Here is a 13,251-nt window from a genome sequence, read left to right as displayed (position 1 = left end):
TGACACTGCACCAGGGGAGGGGGGCACATCTGGGGACAGGGAGGTGATGCTGAGCTGCTGTAGGGGGCGCATCCAGCGACAGGGAGGTGACACTGAAGCTATGCAGGGGCACAGCTGGGGACAGGAAAGTAACCCTGAGCTGGCACAGAGAATGCACCTGGGGACAGGGAGTGACACTGAGCTGAAAGTGATGCTAAGCTGGTGCAGGGGACACATCTGGGGACAGGAAGGTGATGTTGCACCACGGCAGGGACACTTCTGGAGACAAGGAGGGAGCAGTGAGTCGTGCAGTGACATTTGGGGATCAGGAGGTGATAATGAGTCGGTGCAGGGGCACATCTGTGGGCGGGGAGGTGGCACTGAGCCAGTACAGTGACACATCTGGGGATGGGGAGGTGCCACTGAGCCAGTGCAGGGGCACAGCTGGACACAGGCAGGTGACATGGTACCACTGTAGGGGTCCATCTGGGGATGGGGAGGTGACACTGATCTGGTGTGGTGACACGTCTGGGGACAGGGAGGTGGCACTGAATGGGTGCGGTGACACATCTGTGGACAGGGGGGTGACACTCAAAAAGTGCAGTGACACATTTGGGGGTGAGGAGGTGGCATCGAGTTGGTGCAGGGGCACATCTGTGGACGAGGAGGTGGCACTGATCTGGTTCGGTGACACATCTGGGCACAGGGAGGTGACACTGAGTAGGTGCGGTGGTGACACATCTGGACATGGGGAGGTGGCACCGAGCTGGTTCAGGGGCACTCCTAGACACAGGGAGGTGACATTGCACCGGTGCAGGGCACATCTGGGTACAGCGAGGTGACACTGCACCAGTGCAGGAGCACACCTAGACACAGGAAGGTGACACTGTACCAGTGCAGGGCACATCTGGGGACGGTGAGGCGGCACTGATCCGGTTCAGTGACACATCTGGGGGTGGTGAGGTGACACTGTACCAGTGCAGGGGCACACCTAGACACAGGAAGGCGACACTGCACTGGCTCAGGGCACATCTGGGGACAGCCAGGTGACACTGATCCGGTTCGGTGACACATCTGGGGACGGAGAGGCGGCACCGAGGCGGTGCGGCGGCACATCTGGACACGGGGAGGTGGCAGCGAGGCGGTTCGGTGGCCCGTGCGGGCGCAGGTCCCGGCGGGTGTCCGTGCGGGGAGGTGACCGTCCGGCGGAGGTGACCGCGCCGCTCCCGGCAGTGCGCATGATACTGCGGCGCAGGGGCCCCGTGCGCGCCAACCCACCTTGAACCGGCCCGGGCCGCGGCGGCGGCCAATCACCGCCCACTCCGCCGGGGCGCGGCCAATGGGCGGCGGGCGGGGGCGGTGCCGAGCCGCTAAAGGGCGCAGGCTAGGCTGCACCGCGCGGCGGAGCGCAGGTGCGGCGCGGCGCGGGGATGGGCGCGGGCATGGGCGCAGCGGCGGGCGGCCGGCCCTGAGCCGCCCCTCCGGCCCCGCCAGCCCCGCCGAGCCCTGCCCGGCCACGGCCAGCCCGGCCCGGCCCCGCCCCGCCCCGGCCGGGCCGCCCGGCGGGCGGAAGATGCTGCGCACCGGGGGCCGGTAGTACTATGATTTGGTATGTGGCCGCTTTGGTAGCAAGTGTGCTCGGCGCCCGCGGGCTGCCCGTCCAAGGTGAGTGCGGCCGCGGGGTGTTCTCCGCCGGGGTGAGCCCGGGAGGGCCGCGCCGGGCTTTGCGAGGCGGCGGCGGGGCCGCCTTTGCGTGTCCTCCCCCCCTTCTCCCGGTGTACCGGATGCGGCGGGAGGGATGCGCATGGACCGGGAGGGATGCGCGCACCGGGGGGGGCATCACGTCCCGGGGAGAGGGTACCGGGAAGGGGCTGGGGAGGAGGGTAGGAGGGGGAACTGCGGCTGCCAAGGGGGTTTGCGGGCTTCGCGTCTTCCCCGCTGCCGGTGCGGGGACCGAGCGCTTCCCGCTGCGGCGGGGCGCTGGCGATTCCTTCATCCCCCGCTGCCGGGGGGAGCCGGGAGCGCCCGGCGCATCCTCCCTCCCTCCGCAGGCGCTCGGCGGGGCTGGCCGTGACCTCCCCGAGGGCAGCGGCTGCAGCTGGGCAAGTTCGGGAAGCCGCGCTGCCGGTGCGGCGGAGCCGCTGCCCAGGGCTTGGAAATTCCCTTTGGGAGAAGGCGAGCGGCTGCGGGTCCTGGCGGGGAGGGAAGGGAGCGCGGCTGGCTGAGTGTCCCCGTTGATCAGGGATGGGCAAGCTTTTCTCCGCATTCGGATTTTCTTCTCTCATCCTGAGGAAGCGCCTGCGGCAGCTCCGGGGAGTGCGGGCAGCGTTTGCCCTTCCCTGCAAGGGTAGCCCGGCTGGGCAAGGAGAAATGCGGGAGGGATTCGTCGCCTTCCCCTGCAGCGCCCCGGCTGCGGGTTTGGGGGTGACTTTGCTCCCACCCCCCCGCCCAGGAGAGGCTGCCCTCCTTCTCCCCCCACTGCGGGCTGGCTGCTGTGCTGTGGTAAACTGAGGCACAGGGTTGTCCAAGGTCAGGACGGAGACGGCAGCAAGGAATAACCCTGATTTTCCTGCTCGAGCTTCTTTCCCTTCAGCTGCCAGCCCCCTCCCAGCCCTCTGAGCCATCCCTGCAGGTAGAGGGGAGCTCCCTGCCGCTGGTGCAGCACCGTCCCCCATCTCTGCCGCTGGTTCCTCGCTGGGCACACGGTTTTCCCTGCGTCCCGGTGCTCCTTTCCCGGGATGAGAGCCGTGCCCTGGGTGTCACCCACCCTGCCCATGGGATGCGGTGCTGCCGGCAGCGAGAGATGCCTGGCTGGGAGCCACCACCACTCCCCTCGCCGTGGTGAGGGGACGCTGCCTCGGGGGACACGGCTGGGCTGGGAGGGGGCACCTGCCAGGGTGCTGCAGCCCCCCCAGTTCACAGCGTTCCCTGAGCCCAGGGGGTCACATCTTGTCCCTTGTCCTCCTCGCCTGGCAGGCAGCTCCTGGAGGCAGGGGTGTGTGTGCCAGGACGGGGCTGTCCTTTTGGGGGGGTTCACGATGGGGCTGCCCCATTTGGGGGTACGTAGCCCCTCTCACCGAGCCGTGGCCGGCTGCTGCCTGCCTGAACTGCGTGCTGCAGTGTGGCGAGGCAGTGTTTGCAGCAGCTGCTTGTACAGGGATGCTCCGCCGGGGAGAGGAGCAGAGCAGCGCGTTCGGCACCTGGGAACTTGGAAATGCCCTGGAGCCGCGGGGATGGAGCTCCGGAGCTGGTGGTGCCGGGGTGGGTGGGTGCCGGGGAGCCCCGGCACGGGGGTGCTGTGCGTGTGGAGCAGCGTGTACGTGATGAATGAGCGCGCCGTGAGTAATGCGGGGGTGGCTGCCGGGGGAGGGGGTGCTGCGGGCCAGCACGGCCCCTGCAGGGGCAGGGAGCCCACGGCACTCACCCCAGCTGCTGCAGCCCTTTGCTCCCAGCACTGTCCCGTCCTCATGGGGAGCTGTCACCCCGCATTGCTTGGGGACAGGGCTTTGGAGAAGAGCTGGGGCTCACCGTGTGCTGGTGCCCTCGCTGGGGGTTTTCCTCTAGCCATGGCCTTCCTCCCACACCACTTCCTCCTTGCCAGCGGTGCTGGCCCCGGGCAGCCTCCTTGCCTGGCTCTCCAAGGGCTTTCCAGGCGTTAATCGGCTCAGAGAGGGAAGGAGGGTGCGTTATCCCCTCTTATGGCATGGGGGAGGAGAGCCAGGACGTGACCGCGCCAGGAGTGGGTGTCAGAGGAAGGATCCGGCCTCCTGGCATTCCCAGCAGTGCCGTCACACCGAGGGGCTTTTCCTCCCTCTCCCACGAGCGTGACGCTGTGGCAGCACACACACAGGGAGTGGGGACGCTGGTGGATCAGGCAGGAGGGTTTGCAGAGCGAGGATTCGGCTCTGCTGAGGCGGCTCCCTGGGCACCGTGGCGGGCGATGCTCCTGGCGCTGACCTTGGCCGGTTGGAGTGGCTCAGGTGGCAGTGCCAGCCCTGCATCTCCTGCTCCTCGCCATGCACAGCTCTTGGGTTTTGCCTCGTTGGCCGTGGAGGAGTCTGGACCGGGAGCCGCTGGATTTGGCACGTGTGGCTTTGGCCCCGCTGTCTTCTGGCAAGGGGATGGTTTGGCACCGGGAACAGCCAAGGGCGTTGGCTGAGCTCCCATTTCCATCATTCCCTGGAGGTTCTCTGCTCCTCTGGACCTGTTGGATGGGAGCACACGGGGCAGGGAGGGACGTGAGCGGCTCGGTGGATGACTTGGCTTGCCGGCGGGTCTTTGCGGCGATGCTTTGCCGGCTCAGTTGCCTTTTGACTTGGAAGATGTCGCTTTGCTGGTGATGGGTGAGCCCTGCAAGTTCCTCTCCAGAGCTGTGGCAGGGTGGCACAGCTCCCATTCACCTTTGGTCCTCTGTCCTGGAGGTCATGCCTTCACGTGGACGAGAAGCCCTGCAGATGGGCCAGCAGTGGGTCCAAGCCCATGCTGTGCCGATGGAGGAGCCCTTCCCTCTCCCTTTCCCTGCGGTAGGAATCTCCCAGGCTGGGAGCCCTGAGCGACCAGCTGGCCTTTGGAAAAACAACTCGCTTCCTCCCGCTCCTCCATGGAGAGGCTGGCGTTGGTGGGAGGGCTGCCTGAGCCAGGAACAGCGTGATTCAGGAGCTGCTGGCGGGCAGCTCGGAGCGCTGCCGGCATCCCAGTTTCCTGCTGGAGGGCTGTGAATGCATCGGGATGGTACCCACTGCCCCACGGGGAGGGTGGTGCCCGCCTGCATGGGGGTACTGGTGTGATGTGGGGCTGGACTGGGGGCACAGCACCCTGGCAGGGCTCTCCAGCTGCTGAAGGTCTCCTCTGGGATGGGTTTGGTGCTCCAGCTCCCACCACAGCTGCTTGTTTGTCCCTGTGGTGCGTGGAGGGAGCTCATGGGGAGTGCACAGGTAGCTGCTGGTCGTTGCTGGGAGATGATGCCTCCCACGAGGCAGCTGCCAACACCGGATGCTCAACACTGGGCTGGTGGTGATTGGAGGGAGGGGGCACAAGGGACCCCCAGGCAGGAGTAAGGTGACCTCAGGGAAGTAATTTTCTTTCCTGCTCCATCTCTGTGCCTCTCACACCACCAATCTGTGCTCCCATGTGCTCACTGATCTGCTGCCCGGCCAGGCACATTCCCACCTGTGCCATTCTAGGGAGCAAGGACCCACTGTGGGGCTGCTGTGGGGCAGCATCCCATACATGCATTCCCCTTGGGATGCCAGGGCAGCTGCCTGCCTGCCTAGAGGGCGTGGTGATGGTCCCACAGGACACCCCTTGTGCCCAGGAATGGGGTTCTGAGTCCCCATCTCGCTGGGAATGGGCCACCAAGCCACCCCTCAGAGCTGCTAATCCTTCTCCTCCCTGGCCCCGTGTGACCTTGAGGCATGTCACTTGACCTGCGCATCGCCCTCCATCCATCTGGAAAATCGGGTTTAAAATGCAGGAATCGCACTGAAAGCCCAGATGCTGCTTTCCAGCTGGGGGAGGGGGTGAGGGCTGCGCTCCCAGCCCCAGGGCTTCCCCCACCAGGGGACAGGCGGGTGCTTTTGGGGGGCTCTGGATACCCCAAAATAGGGACTGAGTTTGTAATGGGGGTGTAACCCTTACTGAGATATTTAAGGGGTACAGAGGTGGGGGACAGGCAATCTCCCAGCACTCCACACCCTGCAGCACGTTGTCCCTGTCCCCCACCCTGGGCTGCAGTGTCCCTCTGTCTTCATTTCATGGCGATGGCTGCCTGCTCTCCTTCCCTGCTGGCCTCCATATGCCACGCTGGTGGCCTTGTCCTCAGAGATCCCTGCCATATCCTGCCTCCACCGATGGGAATGGGATGTGTCAGAGCACATCTCGTCTCAGCTCACCAGGGAGGAGAGGTCCACAGGCTCCAGGCCTTGTGCCTGCTCCCTCAGCCATCCCCTTGGGGGCACAGGGGTGGGGATAAGTGCCAGGGGTGTGGGGCAGCACTGGAGATGGATAGCGGTGCCTCTGTTAGCAGGCTGCAAGGTGATGGTGGGTCAGGACAGGATGCCCTCTCTGCCCCAGAGCATGGGTGCCCACTGTGCCAGGAGGGGAAGCTTTCCCAGGTGTTAATTCCTTTGGAAACCTCTCTGAAAGCGCCTGCAGGAAGGGTCCTGCTTTGGTGAGCGCAGCAGAGATGCTGGATGCCTTCAGCTTCACCGAATCCTGTGGCACCTTCCACCTGTGCCCCGGGGATCAGAGGAGCTGCACGCCCAGATCCAGGTGAGGGTCTCCCCTGGTTGGCATCGCCGTCCTGGGGAGCCCCGCGGTGGCAGCGTCTCAGTGGCGGCAGCCTCCCCTCCTCTCCCTTTGGGATGCTGTTCAACTCCACCTCCGCATCTTGTATTCTTGCCTCCTGGCACGCGGCGTGCTTTTATTTTTCCTGGATCTGCTTGCATGACGACGCCTGTTGATTGCTTGTTTTTCTTTACAAGGCATCCCCCAGCTTCACGTGAGCTCCTGCACCGAGGTGGATTTGGGGTTCGCCTCGGTGCTGCCATTCCCTGATGTTGACCCTGTTTCCAAACCGCAGATTCAGCCTTGGAACCTCTCTGAACTTGGCTGGGAAAATCAAGTGGGTTTAAAAATACCCCGTCTATTTGTGCTCTGTTTCTTCTGGCGTCTGCGGGTTGTTTTCAAGCGTTTCCCTACAAATGTGGGGGTGAGAAAACACTTTGAATCGAGAGCTGCAGTCTCCATTGCTTGCTTTCTTCATGGTCTGGGCATGGAAGGAAAACCTGGTCAGGGTTGGGACCCCACAGGGTTGGTGGGTTGGGAAGTTGAGGAGACCCCAAGAGGGTTTGTGAGACATCTCCCCATTGCCTTGCTGGCGCTCTGGAAGTGGGGACAGGAGGGCACGGGGCCGGTAGCGGGGCGGGTGGCAGCTGGGCAGAGCCGGGGGCCGCTTCCCCGCCGTGGCTGCCAGTCGGCCGTGCGCTGGGGAGGTGATGCTCAGCCGTGCGTGCAATTCCCCACCGGCCCCGCGATCAGACACCGGCGCTGTGAGCTGCCGGGGATGACCTATTTTCCTGCGCCCGGGCAGCCCTGGCCAGCCGTGGGTCCGGCGGAGCGGCTGGCTCGTCCCCTCCCCGGGGATGTCACCCACTGCTCTGCCAGGGGATCCTGGCGCGGTGTGACTCCCTGGCGCCCATCCCCAGCGTGTCTGGGTGGCCTCTTGCTCCAGCTGGGCAAACATTAGCATTCCAGGCTCCAGTTGGTGGAGAGGTGCTGGAAATCAAGATTCCAGCTTGGTAGCCCAGGAGCTGGAGCGCTGGGGCAGGTGGGGGGCTTGGGAAAGGGGTTTGGGTGCTACAGCTTCCATCTTCTCCTGCTGGTGGGGAGAGGATGTCACTTTGAAGGCGATGAGGTGCTGGGGACCTCTTCTCTCGGGAAGCGCGTCCTTGGATGCTCTTGAGCAGCATGTGACGGCTCCGTCCCCGATCGGCGCAGCAGGACCATGGACAGGGAGGGGGGCTCATCCAGCCCTGCAGCGCAGCCCCCCTCACCCTCCCGGATGGAGGGGTCAGGACGGGTTCTCACAGCTCAGCGCCGGGGTGGCAGGGGAGGGCTGGTGCCGTCCCTGCTGACAGGCTGCGAACGGGAGCTCATCGGCGATGCAGCGCTAACGAGGGATGGAAAGGTGCAAGAGTGTTGTCGAGGCGGTGCAAAGCGTGTGCGGGGGTGTGCGTGCACACCGCACGTGTGTGCTCAGCCACCCCCCGCCCCGATGGGGTCCGGGATGATCCCTGGCCCTGCAGAACCCCCCCAGCTCTGCAGGACCCCCCGAACGGGGCCAGTGCCTGCAGTGGGTGTGCAATGCAGCATCTGCTCCTTGCAGATGGCTCTGCACAGCTCTGCACCCCGGCCTCGCCCAGCCAGCCCTCCCAGTTAAAGAGCCACCCGTGCCCGCTTTGCTGGTGGCGTGGGGGCTCGGTGACCATCAGCTGTGACCCTGTGCAGGGACACACCTTGTGCGTGCAATGTGCGAGCAGCGGCCAGCGCTGCCCGCTGCCCTTCCCGCGGGGACACTCGGCTGGTGGGCCCGTGGGGTGGCACATCACGGGCCTCTCGCCGGTACGCGCTTGTGCCAGAGCCAAAAATAGCCGGTGATGCTCGGTGATGCTCGGCTCCCGCGGCGGGGAAGCGGTGATGTCACTCGCCGCCAATCACCGGCGGCCCCGAGGAGCAGCGCGGAGGAGTGGGAACGTGCTTCCCCGAGCATCCCTCCCCGAGCATCCCCCCCGGAACAGCCAGCGGCCGCGTGTGCCGGGAAAACGGGGTCCTTTCCATGATGGGGAGGGCGATGTGGGTCTAAACCTAGTTTTGGGGACCCCCTGTTTGGCTTCCTCCCAGCTCTGGGTTTCCCTCTCTCTCCCTCTCCGAACGCCGTGCTGAGGATGCAGCTTTGCTGCTGCTGGCAGAGCGGGATGACGCCAGGCTGCAGCGAGCAGGGCGGCACAGCCGGGGTGGAGCAGCCTCGGAGCTGAGACCGAAGTCCCCTGTAATTAGCCGGCGGGGAGGAGCAGGGTGACAGACCCGATGTGCAGATCGCAGACGGGTTTCAGGCTTGGGGCTCTCGGGGATGCCCCAGGACATGTGGGCTTGGCTGGGGCATGGTGGCTCCGGGGCCCAGCCCATCCTGGCACTGTCAGGAGAGCTGTGACCGAGGGCTGGCACACAGATCTATGCCCAGTCCTGCCTGCTGGTGGATGCAGGGGCACAAGCTAAAATCAGCCTTTTCCCTGCCACAAGGATACAGGGCAGCCCAGATGGTGCTGCTATATGGGGAGCAGTGCTAGGCATACTCTGTGCCCCTCTAATGAGAGCAGGGATCCCCAAAACCCCTGGGGTGGTCGCTGGGCATCACCCTTGCCCTGGTGCAGAGGTTGGGAAGCTGTCCTGGAGCATTAGGGTGCTGATGGCCACTGTCCTGACTCCTGTGGTAGCCAAGGGTGGCCTTGGATCTGAGTGAAAGGGCTTGGGACCCCCTGTTGGTTTTGCGGCAAGGGTGACCCATGGGCTCCCCTTGCTGCAGACATGTGGTTACTGCTGTTGCTCTCTTGGGCATCCTGGTTCGATGCTGGGTGCCAGCAGTGGCATCAGCCACAGATTCTTCCTCTGCCCCCTCGCAGGTGCCCTCGGCTCGAGGGAGGAGCCCGAGTTCGTGACCGCTCGCGCTGGCGAGAGCGTGATCCTGGGATGCGACGTGATCCACCCGCTGACGGGCCAGCCCCCTCCCTATGTCGTGGAGTGGTTCAAGTTCGGCGTCCCCATCCCCATCTTCATCAAGTTTGGGTTTTACCCTCCCCATGTGGACCCAGAGTATGCCGGTGAGTCCTGGAGTGCAGGAGGACGAGGGGAGGGTGCCAGGTCCTGGCTGCAGCACGGCCTGGGACATGCAGCTCTGCTCCATCAGTTCCTCCGTTGGAAACCACGCGGGCTCTGCCTCTCATTGCTCGCTTTCCACCCAGTTGGTTTTAATTAAGCAGCAGCGTTAGGAAGCCAGCTGGGCTGCGTGGGACGGGAGCAAGCGAGGCAGAGAAGCCCAGGGTGACGCGTGGTGGTGGTGGCTGCTGCTGCTGCTGCTGTGTCCCAGAGCAGCTGTGAGCCCAGGGAGGGGTGCTGGGGGGACACTGGGGATGGAGCCAGGGCCACGTGCTGGGCGGAGGTGACAGGTTGGAGCTGCAGAACTCATGTGGCTGCTTGCCAATGTGCTGCCGGTCACACGTGGCCGGTGTCCTCTGGTGGGATCTGAGAGCTGGAAACCAGCCCTGAGAAAGTTGGTGTGGCAGGACAGACACATTGTGGTATCTCTTTCTCTGTCCTGGGGATATTCCCTGGGTCTTATGGGACTCTCTGCCCAAATTGCTCTCTAAGAAATGCACCAGCTGAGCCCTGCCAAACTCAGCTCAGCAATGAGCGATCCCACAGCCCGGTGGCCACCGCACCAGGGTGGAGCTTTAGGCTGCTCTGCTCCTGACCCAGTTTTTGGGGCTGTGCACAGGGTCAGCTCAGGGCCGCCCTGCTTTCTGGGAGTCTCCCAGGCAGGGCAAAGCTCTGGGGCACGCCCGTGTGCCAGCTGTGCCGCCGCCAGCCCCCGGCTGGGAGCAGAAGGCCGGTGTCGCTGCGGGCAGACATTGCTGCAGGCACCTTGCCTGGCCCTGGCAGCTTGGCTCTGCTGTCCCCAGATGGGCGGGTGTGTCACCGCCCTGGCACCACCGGCTGCAACCACGCCATGGGGCTCAGCCAGCCTCAAACCGGGACAGTGCCCACACAGGGATGGGGTGTCCCCTGTGGTGATGCCCTGGGGGGCTGCTCTGGGGCCAGGATGGGGGTGTTCCCTGCAATGGTGCTCTGGGGACTGCACCAGTTTGGGATGGGGTGGCCCCTGCAGTGAACTCTGAGGGATTGCTCTGGTGTCAGGATGGGGTATCCCCTGCAGTGATGCTTTGGGGGCTGCATTGGTGTGGCGATAGGGTGGCCATGCTCTGTGGGCTGCACCAGTTTGGGATTGGGTTTCCCTTGCAGTGATGCTCCAGGGACTGCTCCAGTTTGGGATGGGGTGTTCCCTGCAGTGATGCCCTGGGAGCTGCACCAATTTGGGATGGGGTTTCCCTTGCAGTGATGCTCCAGGGACTGCTCCAGTTTGGGATGGGGTTTCCCTTGCAGTGATGCTCTGGGGGCTGCTTCAGTTTGGGATGGGGTGTCCCCTGCGGTGATGCTCTGGGGGCTGCTCTGGTGTTGGGGACAGGGTGCCAACGCTGTGCTCTCCCACAGGCCGGGCCAGCCTGCACGACAAAGCCTCCCTGCGCATTGAGCAGGTGCGCTCCGAGGACCAGGGCTGGTACGAGTGCAAAGTGCTCATGCTGGACCAGCAGTACGACACCTTCCACAACGGCAGCTGGGTGCACCTCACGGTCAATGGTGAGCGGGATGGGGGCTGTGGCATCCCTGTGGTGCCCAAATGGGATTTCTGGGGGATGATGGATGTCTGGGGAATGCTGGGCCTCAATGGCATCTGTGCCTGGCAGACACGCCAGCCTGAAGCCATCCAGGCTGGCTGATCCGGCCAGGGTGTGACTTCAAAAGGGACAAAGCTTTATTAGGGATTCCTCAGTTTAATTACACAGGGCTTGTTAAAAGGAGAGACATCAAGAACCAGGGCTGGGAATGAATCTCCTCTCAACAAACAGATCAGAAAATCAAATCTTTGTTTTCTTGAAATTCAGATTTACTCAAATTACTTTTTCATTTTATTAAGGCTGTATATTAAACTAATTAACAAATTGTCATTCTCTGCATCAGGAGACAAATCTTTATTTTTAGCCCAGCAGCAGGGCTGTGCCTCTCCTGCTGCAGTGGGGTGGCTGGAGAGATGTGGCCACTGGCAGCTCCTCGCTGGTCTTGCCTTGACCTTGTGCAATTAATTTAACCTTTGGGGGGATGGCTGTGCTGTGGCACAGAGCAGAGCCACCTAATTGAGCCCAATTAGTGAGCAGGAGCTTTGCAAGCGGGGCTGTGCAGGCCACCAGCCCCATCCCTGCCTGCTGCCCTGCCTGCTGCTTCCTGCTTTCCCCCAACCTGCTAATGAGCTCCCAGGGCTTGGGAAGGAGGGCAGGAGGAGGAGGAAGGAGGAGGATGGTGGTGCCTGGCTCACCTCTGCCACGTGCACGGATCCTGCAAACCGCCAGGCGGAGGGGCTGGAAAATGGCCCCAGATGCCCTGTCCCTCCCCTTGGCAAAATGGGCCAGTTTTGGGGCTTTATGCAGCACGGGGCGTGCAGGGGCTTAATAACAATATAATAACCATAATCCTCCCAGCCCGAGGAATTGCTTTCAGGGTGAGGGCTGTGGCTTTCCCCCAGCGCATTACAACGCTTAATTTTCTTAGGGGGAAAATAAAAATCATTTGGGGAGGAACCAAATATAATTCCTTTTTCCTTTTTTTTTTTTTTTTTTCTTTTTTTTCTCCCAAGCAGATTAAATTGCCAACCTGTCTTCCTCTAAAGTGGGCTTTAACAACCGCGGGTAATTAGGGGCGGGCTGTAATCCTGCCAGCCTCTTTCATCAGGAAGGAGCCTTTCGATCTGCACTGCGGTGTTTTCCCATGTTTTGACAATAGCGAGTTAATGTGCAGCGGGGTGGGGGGAGGAGAGGGGACGGGGCTGGGGTGCGATGTGCCACCTCTTGGTCGGTGTCCCCAGGGCCACCCTGTCCGTGCAGCCTTTGGCGTGGTCAGAGCCCTGCTGTGTGTGCAGGCAGCAGCTTCCCCTGTGTCCCCGTGTGCCCCCAGCCCCGGAGTGGCCTCGGGTGACCTGGGGGGTCTCGTGTGCCCCCAGCTCCCCCCACGTTCACGGAGACCCCGCCGCAGTACGTAGAGGCGAAGGAGGGCAGCAGCGTCACCCTGACCTGCATGGCGTTCGGGAACCCCAAGCCCATCGTCACCTGGCTCCGGGAGGGAGACCTTTTGGGTGCCAATGGCAAGTACCAGGTAGGTGGGGGAGGGCTGCCGTGGGGATCCTGGGCTGGGAGCTGGCAGGGACAGTATTGACAGCACCACGGTGGCGGTGGCTCCGCCGTGCCTGGAGCCAGCCGTGCTTTCTCAGCACTTCTCCTTGGTGAGATGCCCATTTTCCCCCACCCCATCCCTGCTGAGCAGCAGCCTGTAACGCTGCCAGCCCTTGGGTGCAGGCTGGAGACCCTCCAAGTGCTGGGGACAGCCCTGCTCCTGCACCTGACCTGATCCCTGCAGACTCAGCCCAAGGGCCAAGACCCTGGAGGTGGGGTGGGGGCTGCAGCCTGGGGTAGTGTCCCCCCAGCAGGGCTGGGGCAGGGCAGGATTGAGTAGAGAGGATTTCCCCTCCTCCCCTCCCCTTCAGGACCCTTTTTGCATCCCAGAGGCTCCCAGGCAGAGATTCCCCCCTGAGCTGTAATTGGTAAATCAGGCATTGGAATCAGCGCAGGCACTAATGAGAGTAATTAGGAGTCATTTGTTACTAATTGAAATAGAAGGATGAGGCAGAATGAGGTGGGGGGGAAGCCTGGCTGGGAGGCCTCCCTGTGCATGGGGGTGCTGCTACCCCAAAGGTGACAGCCCCTTGTCCATCCTTTTGCTGTGTCCCCAGGGGAATCCATCCACTCCTCTTCCAGCTGAGGGATGGCCCCACAGGGAGGACAGTGGCCAGGCTGGGGTCTCCCCTCATCCCCCAGCAATGGAGCAGGCCCT

The 13,251-nt window shown here is 63.3% G+C and overlaps 1 protein-coding gene across 1 annotated transcript in view; it reads left to right on the top strand.

Annotated features, from left to right (window-relative positions):
* The first annotated feature begins 1,502 nt into the window (after positions 1–1,502).
* The window catches only part of IGSF9B (immunoglobulin superfamily member 9B), a 41,649-nt gene continuing 29,900 nt past the window's right edge, over positions 1,503–13,251 (top strand). Inside the window, exons 1-4 of the mRNA XM_059488351.1 lie at positions 1,503–1,644; positions 9,159–9,356; positions 10,804–10,950; positions 12,365–12,516. Of these exons, the coding sequence (XP_059344334.1) occupies positions 1,581–1,644; positions 9,159–9,356; positions 10,804–10,950; positions 12,365–12,516 (561 nt within the window). The 5' untranslated portion in view covers positions 1,503–1,580. The remainder of the gene's footprint in view (positions 1,645–9,158; positions 9,357–10,803; positions 10,951–12,364; positions 12,517–13,251) is intronic.

Source organism: Ammospiza nelsoni, chromosome 24 (genome assembly GCF_027579445.1).
Source record: "Ammospiza nelsoni isolate bAmmNel1 chromosome 24, bAmmNel1.pri, whole genome shotgun sequence".
NCBI lineage: Eukaryota > Metazoa > Chordata > Aves > Passeriformes > Passerellidae > Ammospiza > Ammospiza nelsoni.
This window is presented reverse-complemented; position numbering and strand designations above follow the sequence as displayed.